General features: G+C 41.4%; 1 protein-coding gene across 2 annotated transcripts in view; it reads left to right on the top strand.

Moving 5' to 3' along the window:
* The window catches only part of ankfy1 (ankyrin repeat and FYVE domain containing 1), an 89,334-nt gene that overhangs the window by 49,431 nt on the left and 21,512 nt on the right, over positions 1 to 18,391 (top strand). For both annotated transcript variants that reach the window (XM_041197400.1, XM_041197399.1), the window contains exons 16-19: positions 7,490 to 7,608; positions 8,413 to 8,569; positions 14,516 to 14,716; positions 17,613 to 17,789. In XM_041197400.1, the coding sequence (XP_041053334.1) occupies positions 7,490 to 7,608; positions 8,413 to 8,569; positions 14,516 to 14,716; positions 17,613 to 17,789 (654 nt within the window). The remainder of the gene's footprint in view (positions 1 to 7,489; positions 7,609 to 8,412; positions 8,570 to 14,515; positions 14,717 to 17,612; positions 17,790 to 18,391) is intronic.

The following is an 18,391-nucleotide window of genomic DNA, read 5'->3' as shown; positions in this document are numbered from 1 at the left end:
AGGCATTTCTGCAGCAGTGAATGTGACTCCAGGATGATGTATGGCTCCCTGGTGCCAGGGTCAAGGATGTCACAGAGCGGCTGCAGGATATCCCTGGAGAGGGCGAACAGCCAGAGGTTATGGTCCACATTGGTACCAATGACAGGTAGGAAGAGGGATGAGGTCCTGAAAGCTGATTTTAGGGAGTTAGGCAGGAGATTGAAAAATAGGACCTCTAAAGCAGTAATCTCAGGCATACTCCCAATGCCATGTACTAATGAGCATAGGATTAGGAGGATTGATTGATTGAACACATGGCTGGAGAATTGGTGTAGGAGAGGGCATAAGATTTCTGAGGCATTGGGACCAGCTCTGGGGCAGGTGGGACCTGTACAAGTTGGACAGGTTACACTTTAACAGAACTGGGTCTAATAAGCTCACAGGGAAATTTGCTAGTCTTGTTGAGGAGGGTTTTAAACCAGCTTGTCAGGGGGGTGAGAACCTGAGGGGTAGTTCAAGTTGGAAGGAAGTAATGCTGGCAACAGGAAATAGAAAAGTAGAAAGTGAAATTAGAAGGCAGGTGAGGAAAAAGGCAAGCATCAACTAAGCTTAGAATGTGGAATAATGTTAAAAAGACAAAGTTAAGGGCACTCTACCTAAATACATGCAGCATTCACAACAAGGTAGATGATTTAGGTACAAATAGATGTAAATGGGTATGGTTTAATTGCCATTGCAGAAACATGGCTACAGGGTGACCAAGACTGAGAACTGAATATTTGAATATATTCAACACTTAGGAAGGGCAGGCATAAAGGAAAAGGAGCTGGTGTAGCGCTGATAAAAGATGGGATCAGTACATTAGTAAGTGGGGATCTCCGATCGGAAGAACAAAATGTGGAATCTATTTGGGTGGAGCTAAGAAACAGCAAGAAGCAGCAAACATTGGTAAGAGTTGTTTATAGGCCACCAAACAGTAGTGGTAATGTGGGGCATGGTATTAAGCAGGAGATGAGAGAAGCATGTAGCATGGGCAATACAGTAATCATGGGTGACTTCAATCTGCATATAGACTGGGTGAATCTAATGAGCACTAGTGCTGTAGAGGACAAGCTTTTGGAGTGTTTGGGATGGTTTTCTTGAGCAGTTTGTTGAGGATCCAATTAGTGAACAGGCTATTTTAGATCTAATATTATGGAACAATAAAGGGCTAATTAATAATCTAGTTGTAAAAGAACCTTTAGGGATAAGTGAACTACTTCACTTTAAAAATAATGTAAAATTCTGTTATATTATGGTCAATCTGAAGCCAGGGGGTTAAATTTGAACAAAGGAAACTATGAAGGTATGAAGGGAAAATTTCCTGAGGCGGATTGGGACAATACATTAAAAGGTCTAATGGTACCTAGGCAATGGATAGTCTTTAGAGAACTATTACATAGCAATTATTACAGCAATTATTATTCATTCAAAGCACAAAAACTCAAAAAGAAAATCAGGCAACCTGGCTAACAAACGTATAAATGTCTATAAAGTTGCTAGAAATAGTAGTAGACCTGAGGCTTTGGAGCAATTTAGAATACAGCAAAGGAGGACCAAGAAACTGATAAAGGGAGAATAGAATACGAATGTAAATTAGCAAAAAAAAAATAAATGGACTGTAAATGCTTTTGTAGGTATTTAAAAAGGAAACGTTTGGCTAAGACAAATGTGGGTCCATTACAGGTAGAGTCAGGAGAATTTATCATGGGAAATAGAGAAACGGTAGAGAAGCTAAATGATTACTTTGTCACTCTTCATTGAGGAAGGTGCAAGAAATCACCCAGAATTAGAGATCCAAAGGACTAGGGAGAATGAGGAATTGAAGGAAATTAGTATTAGTAAAAAGGTTGTTTTGGAGAAATTAATGGGACTAAAGGTTGATAAGTCCCCAAGACCTGATATTCTACATCCCAGAGTGTTGAAAGAAGTAGCTAGGAGATAGTGGATGCATTGGTGATCATCTTTCAAAATTCTATAGATTCTGGAACGGTTCCTGAAGATTGGAAGGTAGCAAATGTCACCCCACTATTTAAGAAGGGAGGGAGAGAGAAAACAAGAAACTAAAGACCTGTTAGTCTTACATTAATAGGGAAAATGCTAGAAGCTATTACAAAGGATGTGATACAGGGACACTTAGATAACTTTGGGCATAGTCAACATGGATTTATGAAAATGGAAATCATGTTCTGGGTCATTCTCTTGAGTTGGCAGGCTGTGACTAGTGGGGTACTGCAGGGATCAGTATTTGGGGCCCCAGCTGTTCACAATATATATCAACAGTTTGGATGTGGGGACCAAATGCAATGTTTCCAAGTTTGTGAATGATACAAAGCTAGGTGGGAATTTGTGTTGAGGAAGATGCAAAGCAGCTTGAAGGGGATTGGACAGACTTGGTGAATGGGAAAGAACATGGCAGCTGGAATATGATGTGGAAAAATGTGAGGTTATCCACTTTGGGAAGGACAGATGTGCAGAATATTTCTTAAATGGTAAGAGATTAGAAAGTGTAGATGTGCAAAAGGACCTGGGTGTCCTCGTCAATAAGTCATTGAAAGCTAACAGGTGCAGCAGGCAATTAGGAAGGCTAATGGTACATTAGCCTTTATTGTGAGAGGATTTGAGTACCGGAGTAGCAAATTTTTGCTTCAATTGTATGAATCTTTGGTTGGACTGCACCTGGAGTACTGTGTGCGTAGTTTTCATCCCCTTACTTAAGGAAGGATATTATTGCTGTAGAGGGAGTGCAACGAAGGTTCACCAGGCTTGTCCCTGGGATGACGGGACTGTCCTATGAAGAGAGTTTGGGGAACCTGGGCTTATATTAGACTCATAGATGTTTACGGCACAGAAGGAGGCTACTCAGCCCATTGTGTCTGACTACACTAATCCCATTTTCCAGTGCTTGGCCCATAGCCATGGAGGCTATGGCAATGCAAGTGAATATCTAAATACTTTGTAAATGTTACGGGAGTTTCAGGCAGAGAGTTCCAGACTCCCAGCACCCTCTGGGTGAAAACAGTTCTCCTCTTCTCCCTTAGCCTCCTACCTCTTACCTTAGATCCATGCCCCCTGGTTATTGACCCCTCTACTAATGGAAAAAGTGCCTTCCTATCCACCCTATCTATGCCCCTCATTATCTTACATGCCTCCTATCAGGCCCCCCCTCAACCTTCGCTGCTCCAAGCCCAGCCTATCCAATTTTTCCTCATAGCTCAGACCCTCCAGCCCAGGCAGCATCCTGGTAAATCTCCCCTGTACCCTCTCCAGTGCAATCACATCCTTCCTATAATGTGGTGACCAGAACTGCACGCAGTCCCCCAGCTGTGGCCTAATCAGTGTTTTATACATTTCCAGCATAACCTCCCTGCTCATGTATTCTATGCCTCAGCTAATAAAGGCAAGTAGCCCATATCCCTTCTTAACCACCTTATATACCTGCCCTTCAGGGATCTGGTTATGCACACCAAGGTCCCTCTGATCTTCAGTAGTTTCCAGAGTCCTGCCATTCATAGTGTAATCCCTTGCCTTGTTATCGCTCCCCAAGTGCATTACTTCACACTTTTCGAGTTGAATTCCGTTTGCCACTGCTCTGCTCACCTGACCAGTCCATTGATATCCTCCTGAAGTTTATGGCCATCCTCCTCACTATTTGCCACCCAACCAATTTTCATGTCACCTGCGAACTTCTTGTTCATACCCCCTACATTTAATTCCAAATCATTTATGTACACGACAAACAGCAAGGGCTCCAGCACAGGGCCCTGCGGAAGCCCCTGGAAACAGACTTCCAGTCACAAACATCCCTCCTGCTTCCTGCCTCTCAGCCAATTTTGGATCCAACGTGCCACTTTTCCTTGGATCTCGTGGGCTCTTACATTGACCAGTCTGCCATGAGGGACATTATAAAAAGCCTTGCTAGAGCCCATGTAGAGTTTTGAAGAATGAGAGGTGATCTCATTGAAATCTACAAATACTTAAAGGGATAGACAGGGTAGATGCAGGTAAGATGTTTCCCCTGGTTGGGAGTCTAGAACCAGGGCACACAATATCAAAAATAAGGAGGAAGTCACTTGGAATGGAATGAGAAACCTTTTTATTCAAGAGGGTTGTGAACCTTTGGGATTCATTACCCCAGAGGGCTGTGGAAGCCAAGTCATTGAGTATGTTTAAAGCTGAGATAGACCGATTTCTAAACACCCGTGACATAAAGGATGTAGGAATAGTGTGGGGAATAAAGGCATTGAAGTGGATGAACAGCCACGATAGTATTGAATGATGGAGCAGGATTGATGGACCGAATGGCCTACTCCTGTTCCTATGTACAGAGACTTGAGCACCAAATCTCGGTTCAGAATGCTGCACTTCTGGAGGTTCCGTCTGTCCCCTCTGCTCGATTTAAAAGCTTCCGCAGCACTAATCCTGCACTATTGCAAGAGAGCAGGTGAGTCCACCCAGTGTCCTGGGTAATATTTTTCCCTTAAGCAATGTCACTAAAACAGATCAATTGGTCATTATCTAATTGCTGTTTATGGAAGCTTGCTATGTGCAAACTTGTTGCCACATTTCCTACATTGTCATAGTGGCTACTCTTTAAAAGTACTCCAGTGACACTAATTTGGGGCTTCCTGATGTCAAAATAGTGTCCATTAAATTTTGGAAATATCGTTTGTATGAGTGTTGGATTCTGCAGGATTTGGTCAAAAATATGTAATTAACGTGTCTGTGAATTTTTTGGATTTTGAGGGGGAAGATCCCACCTGACCAATCTCCTCAACTTCTGTGCAATTGGGATGTTACTTCTCAATATGGTGTATGTAAAAGTTCAAACGGCATTTGACAACATTCCAAATGAGAGGTTTTAATTGAACTCAAAGCTGTGGTGACCAAATTCTGCAGTACTTCATCAGATTGCACGTTAACACTGCATTCATACTGGCCACGGGTGACAAAGGAGACATTTGAGCCTTGGAAACTGAACAAAGCCACTGGGCTGATCCCTGGTGTTAGGAGTCTTGAGTTATGAGGAAAGCATGGAGAGATGGGCTTTTCAATTTGAAAAGCAGGTGTCTGAGCACAGATCTTGTTGAGCAGAAGCAATAGTTATAAAGAAAGAAATTGGAAATATTTGTTAAATAGTGAGTAGAACATGTGGATATAATTTCAAACTAGTAGAAGACAAACTTAGGTCTGATGTCAGTACATTTTTCTTTATGTACATTTAGCCAATAGATAGAATAGACTTCCTGGAAGACTAATGGAGGTGAAAACCCTGGAGTTCTTTTATAAGAAACAATTGGATGCTGAATTGAGGGGGTATTAGGGTGTTTCTCAGACAAATACTTTGCTCATCAATAAAATTCTGATCTTATGAACAACTTGCAGGATTTCTTCAATGTGCAAAGATATTTCACAGATGAAGCAACCAATGTGCATAGGATATTTGGCCAGTCTTTATGTTCTACTCGAGCCTCCCCTCATATTTTTTCATCTAAATTTACCATCATAAACTTTTGTTCCCTTTTCCCTCATATGTTTGTCTAGTTTCTCCTTAAATGCATCAATGCTATCCACTTCAACCACTCCCTGTGGTAGCAAGTTCAACATTCTTACCACTCTTTGGCTGAAGAAATTTCTTCTGAATTTCCTATTTGATTTCTTAGTGACTATCTTATAGTGATGGTCTCTGTTTGAAGGAATGAATGACACTGTGCTGAAGTTAAATTTTAAGGAAGCTTTTAAGGATGGGGAGGGGTGCATGATGGAAGGGTTTTGCAAGAAAGTTCAAGTACGCAGGCTCTGTAACTTTAGTCTCTGTTTTTGGTGGAAGTGGGACTGTGCAGGCAGAGAGATGGAACAAGGCTGTGGAGAAATTTGTAAAGGGACAGGGAATTTGAGAGCTTTGCGTTGGTAGGCCACCGGTGGAAGGACTTGATTGGTGAGAATAATTTAGAAGAGGCAGAATTTCAGATGATTTGCCATTTAGATTGAGTGAAACCGTGGAGGTCAGAAAGGTGATTATTGGGAGAGGTTGACCCTGGAGGTGACAAAGGCATGGATGGAGCTGGGCAGTGTGGGAAACTCACTACCTGACTTCCTCAATATACTGGGTTGCCTGTGAGACCAGCAGATGATGAGTTGAAACTGCACCTCAAGCTCAGTGGTCCAAGGCAAGGATATGCCCTCAGATAAACATGATGGTGAATGTGTTAAGTCACTCAGCCATTTCTGATAGCCTGGAATATGTTAAATTGGTTCCTTGTGCTTAGGTAATAAAATGATTAGACCAGCTTGTGAGGTCAATATAACTTGAGCAATTTAAGAGGGCAGTACAACTAAAATAATAAAATGATAAAAAGAGATTGCGAAGGGCTAAGCGCATTTTGCTGGCTCCGTATTATTTTGTTTTCACATGCGAATTTTTGTGCTTTGATTTATTGGTATGCATGGAATGTAGGAATTAAAGGTAACATTGGTATAAGAAGTGAGAGAGAGAGACTCTTTATGGTGCACTCATTGAAATTGTGAAGTAAACCTCAATAAAGACTTGACTCTGGATTGTGTACTCTGTAATGAGATGAATAAGAGAGCAGTTCAACAGGCAGTGTTCTAGAAGTTGCCACAGGTCGTCTCTGATGGATGGGATGTAAGGTTTGAATTTAACTCAATGTCTTGCTTAGTTGAGTTAATGCATCAGTCCTGAAGAAACTGCTGAAGGGGGCGGGAGAAGATGGGGTCAACTAAGTCCAGTGAACCATGTGTAGCTATTTTCCTATTTCATTAACATTAGAGCCATAGAATCATAGAAAAGTTATAGCACAGAAGGAGGCCATTCGGCCCATCTTGTCCATGCCAGCCCGAGGACACCCAGGTGCCTAATCTAATCCCACCTTCCTGCACCCGGCCCATAGCCCTGCAGCTTATAGCACTAAATATTCTTTGAATATTTTGCTTAAGCACCAATTTGCTGCTGTTTAGCCTGGTGAAATTTGACAATCTGAATTAGTATTCAACATCTGAAAACCTTCTAAAAAAAAATTATTTGTTTATTGCTGTTCATTGCCTTCAAACACAATCTGACACTTTGTACAAATTTCTAATTAAAGAGAAGGTGGGTTGATGGGGAGAAACTATGCCTAATGGTCTGAGAGTCGAGCACCAATGGGCATAGTCAAAAACTTAGAGCCAGACCTTTTCACAAGTGAAACTAAAACTGTTCTTCACACAGAGACGTTGGAACTCTCTTCCACAAAAGGTTGTTGATGCTGAATCAGTTCATTTTAAAACAGCTAGATTTTTGTCAGCCAAAGGTATTAAAGTATTTGGGGCAAAGGTGGGTATACGAAGTTAGATTGTAGATCCATGATTCATTTAATGGCAGAACAACCTTGAAGGGCTAAATGGTATCCTCCTCTTCCTATGTGTGATACTGCAAACTTCACCTTAAACTGGAAACTGTGTTTAATTTTAGGTGAGACATGGCTGTGATGCAACGTGTTGGGGTACTGGACCTGGGGGATGTCTGCAGACTCTGTTACATCGAGCTATTGATGAAAATAACGAAAACTCTGGCTGCTTCCTCATTCGCAGGTGTAGATTGTGACATCTTAAAACTACCATCTTAATTATTATCTGCAAAACTGCACCATATTTATTAAGATCTCTTTTTATTGAAACCTACTTTGTAGAACAAGATTTTGAAATTTAAAATAATGTTCTGACTAATCAGTCTGATGCTTCCAAGTTCTAAACATTTTCCAATTACCATTGTACAAAACTACTTTTTTTACAATGTCCTTTGGCAGTGGCCTCCAAGGTTCTTTGAGGACTCTTCCTCCTTGTACCCTAGTCAGCATTGCTATGCAGTTGGTTACTTTGACAGAATGATGCAGCCTTTGCTTTCTGCTGTCTCATTTAGGAATCTGTGATAATTAATACTCATGACCTGTAAATAATCTGCATCTGCAAGAGAGTATTTGCAGTTTCCTGTGTTTAGTGAATGAGTTTTCCCCTCCTGAAGAGTATATGATATAAGAGTAAATAGCCCAGAGTTTCCTGAAAACATGCCCCAAAACAAATGTTCAAACATGGCATAATGCCCATTTTTGGCATAAAAGTTTAAAAAAAATATTCCAACACTAGTCACATTTTTACATTACGCCAAAATTTCCTTTCTCTTAGAAAGTGGAAAAATCTCCATATTTCTAAACATGCTATGACTGACCTGCATATAATGGCTAGATTTTAATTTTCATGGATAACGAGGAACTTGACCAAGAAATGATTTGGTATTTTTAAAGTGTCAAATGAATTAGAAAGCTTAGACGTGATGCTCCAGTCAAACACTGCACATGCAGGGTATTACTACAACAACCCTTTCCCTTTAATTTCTAGTGGGTGCGATGGAAACAGTCCCAGACGACCAGGCCCCAATGGTGAAGGTGATGAGGAGGCACATGATGGACAGACACCATTGCACATGGCAGCAAGCTGGGGCCTTGAAGAAGTGGTGCAGTGCCTTCTGGAGTTTGGTGCCAATGTCAATACTCAGGTCAGTGATGGTGCGTGATTCAATTTGAATATACTTGTCTGAATGTATTTTCTTAATACATTAAGCTGGATTTAAATATCATATGAACAAGGAGCAGGAGTAGGCTATTCAGCCCCTCAAGCCTGCTCCACCATTTTAATAAGACCATGGCTGATCTGATGGTAACCTGAAATATGCATCCCACCTACTGCTAGTAACCTATCGCTCTCTTGCTTACCAAGAATCTATCCATCTCTGTCTTAAAAATATTCAAAGTCTCTCTTCCTGAAAAGGTGGTGGAAGCAGAGTTCCAAAGACTCACGACCCTCCTGAGTGGAAAAAATGTTGCTTCATCACTGTTTTAAATGGGCGACCCCTTATTTTTAAAGAATGACCCCTAGTTCTAGGTTCTCCCACAAGAGGAAGCATCATCTCCACATCCATCCTGTCAAGACCCCTCAGTACCTTGTATGTTTCAGTCAAGTCGCCTCTTTACTAAACTCTAGCGGATCCAAGCCTAGCCTGTCCAACTTTTCCTCATAAGACAACCCATTCATTCCTGGTGTTAGTCTGGTAAACCTTCTCTGAGCTGCTAACACATTTACATCCTTCCTTAAATAATGTGACCATTACTGTACACAGTTCTCCAAATGTGGTCTCACCAATGTCCTGTACAACTGAAGCATAACCTTCCTATTTTTGTATTCAATTCCCCTCGCAATAAATGATAACTTTCTATTGGCTTTTCGAATTACTTGCATACGAGCCTTTTGTGATTCATGCACTAAGACACCCAGACCCCTCTGCACCTCAAGCTCTGCAATCTCTCGCCATCTAGATAATATGCTTTTATCCTTCCTGCCAAAATGGACAACTTACATTTTCCCACATTAAACACTATCTGCCAGATCTTTGCCCACTCACCTATCTATATCTGTTTGTTGCTTCACAACTTACTTTCCTACCTGTGTTTGTGTCATCAGCAAATTTGGCAACCATCATAAGAACATGACTTAAATATGAACAGGAGGAGATCATTCAGCCTCTCAAGCCTGCTCCACCATTCAATAAGAGCACGGCTGATCATCTTGTGTTTCAGTTTCCATAATTCCATCTAACCCCAATGACCTTAGATTCTTGTTAGGCAAGGGAATCAATCAACCTGTGCCTTAAAATATTCAATGACTCCCGCCTCCACCACCACCTGAGGCAGAGTTCCAAAGTCGCACAATCATCTGAGAAAAAAATTCTCCTAATCTCTAATACTTGATGGGCTCGTCCATCTTCAATCCCTTCATCCGTCATTTATATAAATTGTAAACAGTTGAGGTCCCAGCATTTATCCCTGTGGTACGTCAATCGCTACATCTTGCCAACCTGAAAAAGACTCTACTCGCTGCTTCCTGTTAGCCTATTCTCTGCTTCCTGCTAGCCAGCCAATCATCTATCCTTGCCAATATGCTAACCCCATACCATGAGCTTTCATTTTCCGCAATAACCTTTGATGTGGCACTTTATCAAATGCTTTCTGGAAATCTAAGTACAGTACATCCACTGGTTCCCCTTTATCCACAGCACATGTCACTTCCTCAAAGAACTCCAATAAGTTGGTTAAACTTGATTTCCCTTTCACAAAACCAGGTTGACTCTGCCTGATGACCTTGAGCTTATCCAAGCACCCTGCTATAATTTCTTTAATAATAGCTTCTAACATTTTCCCTACAACAGATGTTGAGCTAACTGGCCTATAGTTACCTGCTTTCTGTCTCCCTCCCTTTTTGAATAATGGAGTTACATTTGCTATCTTCCAATCTAATGGGACCTTCCCGGAATCTAGGGAGTTTTGGAAAATTAAAACCAATGCATCAACTATCTCACCAGTCACTTATAAGACCCTAGGATGAAGTCCATCAGGACCCGGCCACTTGTCAGCCCGCAGCTCCAACAATTTACTCAGTACCATTTCTCCGGTGATTGTAATTTTCCTGACTTCCTCCTCCACTTCCATTTCCTGGTTTATAGCTGCTTCTGGGATGTTACTTGTATCCCATACAGTGAAAACTGATGCAAAATACCTGTTCAATTCATCTGCCATCTCCTTGTTTTCCATGATCAATTCTCCAGACTCACTTTCCACAGGACCAACACTCACTTTGTTAAAAACAAAAAACTGCGGATGCTGGAAATCCAAAACAAAAACAGAATTACCTGGACAAACTCAGCAGGTCTGGCAGCCCCGGCGGAGAAAAAAAGAGTTGACGTTTCGAGTCCTCATGACCCTTCAACTGAACTGATCTTTCTTTACAAGGAGAGGGAAATATAAGCAGGTTTAAGGCCTGGGGGGGGGGTGTTAGGATAGGAACAGATCATCAAAAGATGTCACAGACAAAAGAACACAAGTGTTGAAGTTGGTGATATTATCTAAACAAATGTGCTAATTAAGAATGGATGGTAGGGCACTCCAGGTATAGCTCTAGTGGGGGTGGGGGAGCATAAAAGATTTAAAAATAATGGAAATAGGTGGGAAAAGAAAAATCTATATAAATTATTGGGAAAAAAAACAAAAGGAAGGGGGAAGAAACAGAAAGGGGGTGGGGATGGAGGAAGGAGCTCAAGATCTAAAGTTGTTGAATTCAATATTCAGTCTGGAAGGCTGTAAAGTGCCTGGTCGGAAGATGAGGTGTTGTTCCTCCAGTTTGTGTTGGGCTTCACTGGAACAATGCAGCAGGCCAAGGACAGACATGTGGGCAAGAGAGCAGAGTGGAGTGTTAAAATGGCAAGCGACAGGGAGGTTTGGGTCATTCTTGCGGACAGACCGCAGGTGTTCTGCAAAGCGGTCGCCCAGTTTACGTTTGGTCTCTCCAATGTAGAGGAGACCGCATTGGGAGCAATGAATACAATAGACTTAAGTTGGGGGAAATGCAAGTGAAATGCTGCTTCACTTGAAAGGAGTGTTTGGGCCCTTGGACGGTGAGGAGAGAGGAAGTGAAGGGGCAGGTGTTACATCTTTTGCGTGGGCATGGGGAGGTGCCATAGGTGGGGGTTGAGGAGTAGGGGGTGATGGAGGAGTGGACCAGGGTGTCCCGGAGGGAACGATCCCTATGGAATGCCGCCAAGTGGGGTGAAGGGAAGATGTGTTTGGTGGTGGCATCGTGCTGGAGTTGGCGGAAATGGCGGAGGATGATCCTTTGAATGCGGAGGCTGGTGGGGTGATAAGTGAGGACAAGGGGGACCCTATCATGTTTCTGGGAGGGAGGAGAAGGCGTGAGGGCGGATGCACGGGTGATGGGCTGGACATGGTTGAGGGTCCTGTCAACGACCGTGGGTGGAAAACCTCGATTAAGAAAGAAGGAGGACATGTCAGAGGAACTGTTTTTGAAGGTGGCATCATTGGAACAGATGCGACGGAGGCGAAGGAACTGAGAGAATGGGATGGAGTCCTTACAGGAAGCGGGATGTGAGGAGCTGTAGTCGAGGTAGCTGTGGGAGTCGGTAGGTTTGTAATGGATATTGGTGGACAGTCTATCACCAGAGATTGAGACAGAGAGGTCAAGGAAGGGAAGGGCAGTGTCAGAGATGGACCACGTGAAAATGATGGAGGGGTGGAGATTAGAAGCAAAATTAATAAATTTTTCCAAGTCCCGACGAGAGCATGAAGCAGCACCGAAGTAATCATCGATGTACTGGAGAAAGAGTTGTGGAAGGGGGCTGGAGTAGGACTGGAACAAGGAATATTCCACATACCCCATAAAGAGACAGGCATAGCTGGGGCCCATGTGGGTACCCATGGCCACACCTTTTATTTGGAGGAAGTGAGAGGAGTTGAAGGAGAAATTGTTCAGTGTGAGAACAAGTTCTGCGACCTCCCTGTCGCTTGCCATTTTAACACTCCATCCTGCTCTCTTGCCCACATGTCTGTCCTTGGCCTGCTGCACTGTTCCAGTGAAGCCCATCGCAAACTGGAGGAGCAGCACCTCATCTTCCGACTAGGCACTTTACAGCCTTCCAGACTGAATATTTTCAACAACTTTAGATCTTGAGCTCCCTCCTCCATCCCCACCCCCTTTCTGTTTCTTCCCCCTTTTTTTTTCCAATAATTTATATAGATTTTTCTTTTCCCACCTATTTCCATTATTTTTAAATCTTTTATGCTCCCCCACCCCCACTAGAGCTATACCTGGAGTGCCCTACCATCCATTCTTAATTAGCACATTCGTTTAGATAATATCACCAACTTCAACACCCCTGTGTTCTTTTGTCTGTGACATCTTTTGATGATCTGCTCCTATCCTAACACCCGCCCCCCTCCACTTCTCCCCCCCACCCACCCCAACATTAAACCTGCTTATATTTCCCTCTCCTTGTAAAGAAAGATCAGTTCAGTTGAAGGATCATGAGGACTCACTTTGTTAACCCTCTTCTTTTTTTAAAATATTTATAAAAACTTACAATCTGTTTTTATATTTCTGGCTAGCTTTCTCTCATACTCTAATTTTTGTCGTAACTTGCTGTTCTTGCCCTTGCACTATTGTGGTACTATTACCCAATTTAAGCAAATCATCCAAAGTGTGGCAGCCTTTTTCCTGGGTATAAATCTATGGATGAGGAAAATATACATGGTAATAGAGAGAAAAACAGGGGAGGGTCAGAAAAGAGAAGGTAACAAAATACTGAAGCTTATTTGTTTCCGAATACAAAGAACAAAGAAAAGTACAGCACAGGAACAGGCCCTTCGGCCCTCCAAGCTTGCGCCGATCATATTGCCCGTCAACAAAAACATTTTGTACTTCTGGGGTCCATATCCCTCTATTCCCATCCTGTTCATGTATTTGTCAAACTGCCTCTTAAACACCACTATCGTACCTGCTTCTACCACCACCTCTGGCAGCGAATTCCAGACACTCACTACCCTCTGCGTAATAAAACTTGACCCACACATCTCCTTTATGGTTTTCTCCTCTCACCTTAAATCTATGTCCCCTATAGTAATTGACTCTTCCACCCTGGGAAAAAGTTTCTGACTATCTACTTATAGCTCTACAACTCTAGCTAAATTTCTTTTTGTTTTATGTTGACAGTTGAATTTTTTATGCTTGACACCCTGAATCTCACCTTTCAGGAGTATCTGATGTAGAATGTTAGAAGAAAATAGCATCATAAAGTGAAAGGTCTGAGCTTTGACAGGTTACTCTCAACAGAGATCAGCATTGGGTGCCTGGGCTTGGGAGAGGAGTATGCTTGCTCCTGACCCCTTAGCTGGAGAAAATGCCTGGGCATATATTTGGTAAAGACGAAATTGAGCTCTGAGGGAAAAGCAAAATAACATTCATGCTGGATAAACTCAGCAAGTCAGGCATCATCTGTGGAGAGAGAGTTGACTTCAGGTCAGTGACCTCTTGTTGCAAGTTCCAAAAGAATTGCAATCTGATGAAAGGTCAAGCAGCCTGAAGTGTTAACTTTGTTCCTCTGCAATGGTGCTGTCTGACCTGCTGAGTATGTTCCAGCATTTTCTGTTTCCTGGGCTCTGAATTATTCGGTAATGTGATGTTCACCAAAATGTAACAAAATAAAAAAAAAAGTTTTTTTGTATCATTCTTTTCAGTGGGTTTTGATGTGATGCTGCTCATGGCCATTGTCGAAATGCGTGTTGAATGGCGTTTGGGCAATGTAACAGCATGCTAGCACCTGGTGGCTGAAGAATTACAAACATTAGATATTGTCTGTCTTTGTGGAAGCTAGTGTTAAAGCCTGCAGCACTTCAGTGCCCTGTTTTAAAAACCATTTTAGTCTGGACCTGAATATTTTATAGTCGTAGTCAGAAACGAAGCAGTGTGTCTTAACTTGCAACCTGGTAGCTTGTGTGAAGCTGGTAGAGAACAGATGATGTCATGAATACTCATCCTACAGTATTTAATGCAGTTGATCATTCGTGTTCAAATAATGAGGTTTTCTTTTTAATTCTACAAGGATGCAGAGGGAAGGACTCCGATCCACGTTGCCATTAGCAACCAACACAGTGTTATAATTCAGCTTTTGATCTCGCATCCTGATATCCGGTTAAACACACGGGATCGTCAGGGTCAGACACCCTTTGCCTGTGCAATGACCTACAAAAACAACAAGGCCGCGGAGTCGATCCTCAAACGGGAACCAGGAGCAGCTGAACAGGCAAGAGCAAGGACATCAGCATTCACACATTACTATTGTGTTCTTTTGTGAAGGTCCAGATCATTTCGTATTTTGGAAAAGAAATTGGCCAGCCTGGTGGCTACAAGGCTGTTGGGCTTTCAGGTTTGAGCTCAAGTTTGGAAAGTTGAACTGGAGTAACTAGATCCAAAATTGAAAACCTGTCTCAAATTTTATCAAACTGTTTAACCCACTGGTTGAAGCTGGTTTCTGTCTAACCTGGTTCTTTTAGCTAAGTGATGAAAGCAACAATTTTACACAAAGTATAATGCACTGGTCTATATGCTGTTTGAAACCAAATAAGGGCATGAATGTGCATTGGCACAGTGCTTTCATCCCTGTAACCTAGGTTTGAATCAGCGCAGACTGTTGGGTTTCCTTAGCAGATGTGCTGAGTGATTCAGGTTCTGTGCTCACAAGTGTACAGTGTGAAAACCAAGTTTAAATGTGGCTTGGCTTGGCACTAAATTAGTAGCCTGTCAGAGCCCACAAGAATGGCTGGTGTAGTGAAAATTTGCCTCATGAGGGAAGTCATGATGTAAGCTGTCCCTAAAAGCTTAGTGGAACAAGAGATTTTGTTAGTTTTGAATATTGCTTCCTAGCATTTAGCCATGGTTGCCCTTGCATCTAGTAATGGGGAATGAGCCAGAGGAGATGAGAAGTAAAAGTAGGGGAACATGGAAGCAATAGTGACCATAATATATGGTTTAAGGTAAGAATTAAGAAGGACATGAGCATGACAAAGACCAAGTAATAATAGATTAGGAAAGAGACAATTTTGAGGGCTGCGAATAGAACTTGGGGAAAATAAAATGGACAGCAATTTTGGCAAATAATGATGTAGAACATAAATAGGAAACATTTTAAAACTGTGTTCAACAGAGTCCAGGAAAAATATATTCCACTTTTTAAAAAAAAACAAAAGCAAACTAAAGATTAATGAGAGACTGTGGATGAATAAAAATAAGGGAAAAATTGAAGGCGAGTACGTGCACAGCAGGGGAGAGCAAGACGAGGGAGAATATAAAGATATATTAAAGAAGTCTAAAGGAAGCAAAGAGGCACCTTGAAATTATGAAGTGGAATAAAACAAAACAAATAATATATTCTACAAGCACTTAAGCAAAATGGCCACAGAGGGCTGGATAGGATGAAGCCTGAGGCAGTGATAATGAAATGGGATAAATATTAAATAATTATTTTGCTTCAGTATTTACCAGAGAGATTGATTGGGCAACCATGACATTGGAAAATCAGATTAGAAATAATATAACCACATTTAAAGTGGAAAGGAATATTAAATAAACTCATCCAACTTGGAGGATAAAACCCCTGGTCTGGATAGATTGCAGCTGTGCATTTTAAAAGAATTGAGAGCAGGGCATTGTTACACATTTAGTAATTTTTAGAAAAAGTGTAGTGTCAGATAACTGCTGGATAGGTAATGTTAGAACCACATTTAAAGGGGATAGAACACATTCAGGAATCTATAGACGAGTCAGCTTAATATCAGTGCTAGGAAAAAATAATGGAGAAATACAAAATATCTAGAAACCTAAAATATAAAAATGATTAGTCAGCATGGATTTCAAAAGGGGAGAGTCGTGTTTGACCAACATCTTGTCTCTCTTACCTCTTCAAGAATTCAATTTATCTGGATTTCCAAAAGACCTTGAAAAGGTGCCATGTAAGAAACACTTGAATAAGACCAAAATGTGCTGGGTCAGGGGGCAAGTAGCAGGATGGACAGCCATCTGGCTGCAAGACAGAAAGCAAGAGAGCAGGAGTAAAGGGTAAAGAGTAAAGTCAAGTAACAGTAGGTGGAAAGTAGGTCCCCACAAAAATCATTGCTGGAACCACTGTTCTCAATTTGTATTAATGATTTTAGATTTTGAAATCAAAAACATTATCTAAATCTGCAGATGATGTCAGAATGGGGAAACTAGTTGATACTGAGGAGGGCAATATTGATAAACTTGTAAAATGGACACATATTTGAAGGAATTTCAACACAAGTGCGTTATTGCATTTTGATAAGAGATAGAGGTCATATGTTACTTGGGAAAATGATCTAAATGGGGTACAGGTGCAAAAAGTTCTAGGAGTAAAAATACACAAATCAAAGTAGTAACAGGCTATTTTATTAAAAAAGCAAACCAAGTACTAATGTTTATTTCTAGAGGGATAGAATTGAAAAGTGGGAAAGTTATGCCAAACTTCCATTGAATCTTCGTTAGACCACATTTAGAGTACCGTGTACAGTTCTGGTCACAAAATATTGTAAAATGGAGAGGATGCAAATCAGATTTATAAGGATTATGCCTATTGGGAAAGGATGAACAGGGTCTCTTTTCTCTTGAAAAGAGAAAGCTGAAAGTGATTTAATAGAGGTCTTTATAATTGTGAAAGATTTGATAGAGCAGACAGAGTATTTCCACTTGTCAGGGCGAGCGAAACTCGTGGACACCAGTGTGAGATAGTCACCAATAAATCAAATGGGGAATTCAGAAGAAACTTCTTTACCCAGAAAATGGTGAGAATGTGGATCTCACTACCACAGGGAGTGGATGCAATATAATGTGGATACATTTAAGAGAAAACTAGAGCAGCACATCCAGGAGAGGGGAAAAAATGTTATGCTGAGAGATGAGGAAAGAGGAAAGGTGGCTTGGAAGGAACATGGCCTAGGTGAATTGAATAACCTTTTTCTTTGCTGTATATTCTGTGTAAAGTTCTAACCAAAGATCAACTGTTTCTTGCGATAATGTCAAGCAACTGGTGAACATAAATGACATTGTGAAGGTGCGTTGCGATGTATATGCAGTGGATTATTTGGTTATGGTCGGCTTTTCTCACTTTTAAAATCCATTGTCCTTAGGTTGATAACAAAGGGAGGAACTTTCTTCACATTGCTGTACAGAACTCTGATATCGAGAGTGTTCTTTTCCTGATCAGCGTGCAGGCTAATGTGAACTCTCGAGTGCAGGATGCATCTAAGCTTACACCACTGCACCTGGCGGTACAAGCAGGCTCTGAGATAATAGTCCGGAATCTGGTAAGCACAAATGTGAATGATGTATGCTTGGTCCCTATTGTATTGTAATTCAGTCTTGTTTTATCAAATTTTGCAGCATTTTTAAGGAAGATTTTCTTTCTAAAATTGGCTAAGTTTGTGACTTTGCTGACCCACAGGGCATTTATCATCCATTTGAGAGAGTGAATTGATGCTGGGACATCTTTGAGTTTGAAGACTTGAAGTTGTTTCAGTCAATACTCTAGCAGAGTTAATAGGAGGAGGGAAAAACAAAAAGGAATTGATTATTCTATGTAAATATTCAATGACCTCAAAAGTAAAGATTCCTTCTGAAAACCAGTTTCCAGAGAGGCTTCCTCTCTGCACTTCTCTTTTTCTTACATGCCCAGCAACTCACAAGGCAGTCCAATTCTTCCACTGCTTTAGATTCAGCCAATCTTACTGTAGTTGTTCAAGTAATGAAGTCCCTGTTTACACGGGCAGGGTGTTGACCTACTCAACTTCCCCATTCAGGAGAACTGATTAGATGGAATCGGTGGGTGAGGCGTTGGTGGTTTCTAATAAATACTGAGAGACTGAGGAAAAGTTAATAATCTTGAAGAATTGGCATGAAAGTGGCAAAT

This window comes from Carcharodon carcharias, chromosome 10 (assembly GCF_017639515.1).
Source record: "Carcharodon carcharias isolate sCarCar2 chromosome 10, sCarCar2.pri, whole genome shotgun sequence".
Lineage (NCBI taxonomy): Eukaryota > Metazoa > Chordata > Chondrichthyes > Lamniformes > Lamnidae > Carcharodon > Carcharodon carcharias.
Note: the sequence above shows the minus strand (reverse complement) of the source record. Positions and strands in the feature narration are given on the sequence as shown.